This window comes from Microchirus variegatus, assembly GCF_963457635.1.
Source record: "Microchirus variegatus genome assembly, chromosome: 10".
Classification (NCBI taxonomy): domain Eukaryota; kingdom Metazoa; phylum Chordata; class Actinopteri; order Pleuronectiformes; family Soleidae; genus Microchirus; species Microchirus variegatus.
The window spans coordinates 8,406,897-8,410,916 of record NC_139811.1 but is presented as its reverse complement, the minus strand read 5'-3'; the positions used below and the strand labels follow the sequence as shown (position 1 = coordinate 8,410,916).

The window sequence follows — 4,020 nt, the reverse complement described above, 5'->3', positions numbered from 1 at the left end:
CTGGCCATAAAATCCTCCTAATATGTCACAGAGACTCAGGAATAATGTTCATATAACAAACTGAACTCACCAACAACAACAGTACAGACAAAATATTTGCATTAAAAGAAATATTTTGCAGACTGCAAATCATGTTTATGTTTTGAAATCATGTTTCGGCATGTGGCGCCACCTACCGCCGTCTACCAATCATTACAGTCAGTAGAGTCTCAGCTGCTGAGCAACCACGGGTTGCCAGTTACGTCAGAAAACGACACCTAAAAGACCTCTGTATTTTGAATTTGAATGTAGTAACTTTTTTTGGCCACATTCTTACATATGGCACCTTTAAGCACTGTGGTGCAGCAGTAACACAGTGGACTGTTTGTGTTTACACAGACCCTAGACGTCTAAACTTTAGTCATATTTCCACAGAAAATCCACCTTTAAATCATCAATACTCAGCCCAACATGAGACCTCCTGAGTTTATATGACACTATCATGTCTCTAAGTCGTGTGGTTTGTTTAATTTGCACGTCCTCTGATAAAAGCCAGTGAAATGAAGCCTCTCTGTTCTGCAGTGTGTTCTTTTTCATGTACCTGTTACACGTCCTCTGAGCCAGACCTCCCCTCACCTTCCTCTCCGTCCCTGCTTGTTTTCCCTCCTCGCTTCTTGCCTCTCTGTCACCTATGAAGGGCTGTATTTTGAGATGGAGGCGTGGGACTTGGACAAGGGAGTGAGCTAATGCCCCACGGGTTATGATTAAGTGGTGGAAAAGAGGGCTGATAGAAAAGAGAAGGGAGGAGAAAGAGAGAGAAAGGGAGAGAGAGAGGGCGAGGGCTTATAGGGGAGGGAGTCGGTGGGTAGAAAATGAAGGGGTGGGGGGAAAAGAGGTGAGTATAAAAGCCTCCGTTGTCAGGAATTAGAAAATATTCTCCGGGAGAGATATTTCCAAGTCTATCCAATTATCTTTCAAGGGTAAGTACATTCAAACAAAAAATAAGACTTTTAATATGAAAGTATTTGTTTAAAAAGTAGCAAAAAAAAGTGCAGGAAGTGCTTATTTTCTTTAATGCATGCTGGAAAACTGTATTAAATGTGTAGTTGATGCATATAAAGTGTGTAGACTTGGTTTGGCTCAGTGTGTCTGCTCTATTAGCATCATTCCAGTGGTTTTTTCCGATGAGGTTGGCACATTCTGTGCACGGAGGGGAGCAATGAAACCTCTAAGACCCTTGCAAGGACTCAGATGACATGCAACGCTGTTTTTCAGCACCTAGCACACACACACACACACACACGCACACACACACACACACACACACACACACACACTTGTCTGGCCACACTCGCCAGTTGATGGACGATTCTTTTTGAACTGCGGCCCCCAGATGTGATGTTCCTGTGCCCACTGGCCAAGATACACCTGAGGACCTGATGTTAATGTTGGACGCACTGTGTGTCTGGTGTGTGTGTGTGTGTATGTGTGTGTGTGTGTGTGTGTGTCTGTGTGTCATGAAAGCTTCTATTCACGGTGAAAAAAAGATGGTGTGCTGATGAAACAGAATCCTGTCCAAATCCCACAAACAGAAGACTGGCATGAAAGCTTTAACACACTGGAGGCATATGTGTGTGTGCGTGTGTGTGCGTGCGTGTGCGTGTGTGTGTGTGTGTGTGTGTGTGTGTGTGTGTGTGTGTGTGTGTGTGTGTGTGTGTGTGTGTGTGTGTGTGTGTGTGTGTGTGTGTGTGTCACATTATGATTCAAAAGCATCATTGTGAGGACACCAGAAAGTCCTCACAACTGTAGAGGAACATTTATCTGGGTTATGGTGGTTTCAGGCTTAGGTTTGGGTCAGGATCGGTGTTGGGTTTGGCGTTTAAGTTTTTAGTTGAGATGATTAAGGTTCGTTTTACGGGTTTCCGCACAGCTGTGGAGATGCAGGTTTTTTTGTGAATGAATGGAATTATTAAGTTTAAGCATTTGCAAACATCACATCACAACAACATAAAGAGATCTCGCAAAAAAAAAAAAAAAAGAAGCAGTAACTGGATCTGAAAGGAGTAAAAGAGAGAAGTGTGGAAACATCTGGTGTAGTTATTTGTACAGGTGTCACACACCTTAGCGTTAATGCGTGCGATTGAGTGCATGCGTGTAAATATGTAGGATGAGCTAAACGTGTGCAGCATACCCACTTTTTTATAGTCACATTTTATTCAGCATGAGAGCATTTGGACTCATTAGTTGGCATCTGTGCAGCTATTGTGTGCGTGCGTGCGTGCGTGCGTGCATGCGTGTGCGTGTGCGTGTGCGTGCACTGTCCAGGGCGTCAGTCCGAAGCACAGAGAAGACACTGGAAAAGACACAATATTAGTTTAGCTCCATTTGTGGTTGGTACTTGTAGAAAGTCCTTTAATACTGTAACATGTATATAATACTGTAATATGTATATAATAAACTATAATATGTGCACACGTGTTTCGGCTTCTGGCCTCAGACACTTTCTCGGCTGCTTGCGGTCGCTTCACTGTTTACCCACAGATTCAAAGTGTGAGCCGAATGTTTTTCCTCCCTCTCTCGCTATCGAAGTCTTATTTTGGGCGCTGACAGGACTCACTGAAACACCTCTCTTCTCTCTCTTCCAAGCAGACAGGCAGCAAAACAAACCCCAGGATGAGGAGCCTTCTTCGGTCTCTGGCGCTCTGTGCCGTGCTCTCCCTCTGCGTGTGCTATGGTACAGATTCTGACTTTCTCACTTTGCTTTCATGCATTTATAGCTGTGATTTATCCTTTTGTGATTAACTCTTTTGTGATTCCATGTTTTTTTACCCGTAGAGTCTCATGAAAGCACAGAATCCTTCGAAGGTGATTTTAAACGTTGTCTCTCGTTGGCGGGGAGGGGAAACGTGCACGCAACTTCTAACAAACCTGAGCCTGCTGTAATTATATAAAACGCATTAAATCCCTTCACTAACGCACCCCCCTCGTCACCTGCACTGAGAAGCATGCCTGACCCAATTAAAATGAGGACTTTGTCTAGTAAAGTTTTGTGGTTCCAGATTTGTTTGTGCCTCCAAATCGAGCCAACTCCTTCATCACGCCGCAGAGGGGCAACGTATACAACCTCCCCAGAGGGAACGGCCTCAACCATTACAACTTCATGAGGTGAAACGGCAGCCACAGACACGCACACACGCAGCACATGTCGCTTTTACTTTATCTCGCACATATGGTGCGTAAGTGCATGGACTAAAAATGGCAGGCAGGAAAACACACACACACACAATATTGTAAACCATTAAGTCTAATTAGAGTATTAAACACTGACATATGCTTGAAAACACACACGCACAGCTTCAAGCTGCTTGCTGGAAAAGTTTGACAAAGAAAGACTTGATGATATCTCCGACCTGCTGTTCCCGCCGTCTTTTGTCCAACATTGCAGGAAGATAAAGTCTCCGGCAGAGAGGCGTGCAGAGACCTGCGAGGACTACTCTCCCTGCCGCTTCTTCGCCTATCGCCACGGTTACCAGCAGGCCTATCAGAGATACTTTGGCCAGAGACCCGTGACACCCCAGAGACCCGTGACGCCCCAGAGACCCGTGACACTCCAGAGACCACAGATACCCCAGAGACCACCGATACCCCAGAGAGTCCAGATACAGCCAAGAGCCCAGAGACCGGCTGTGATCCGTCGATACTAAACTCTAAAGTGTCAACAGGGTTGTCATTTATATCGATGTATGGATGCATATTAATACAATCCATTTATATAATTTATGTATATGTTGCCTTTGTGAAATCAGCATCCAGTATAGCTCAGACCTCATGGAAACACATCATTATATCCATGTTTTCTCAGGATAACTTTTATCCCCCTCTATTACCACCACCTTCCCATCATTTATAACGCTTTAAGCGAAATACTATCCCACTGACCCATATTTTTCCCAATATTATCTCTGCCTACGTATCCCAGGCCTGCACTGCTGTCAGTGATCACTTGTATGGCTTTAAAATAAATAAATAAAAAATTCAACC

The 4,020-nt window shown here is 44.4% G+C and overlaps 1 protein-coding gene across 1 annotated transcript; it reads left to right on the top strand.

Annotated features, from left to right (window-relative positions):
• The first annotated feature begins 860 nt into the window (after positions 1 to 860).
• Positions 861 to 4,020, top strand: mgp (matrix Gla protein). The gene is made up of 5 exons (XM_083896670.1): positions 861 to 959; positions 2,629 to 2,713; positions 2,815 to 2,844; positions 3,039 to 3,144; positions 3,425 to 4,020. Exons 2-5 carry the CDS (start codon positions 2,653 to 2,655, stop codon positions 3,681 to 3,683), a joined length of 456 nt encoding a protein of 151 aa, XP_083752796.1. The 5' UTR covers positions 861 to 959; positions 2,629 to 2,652; the 3' UTR covers positions 3,684 to 4,020.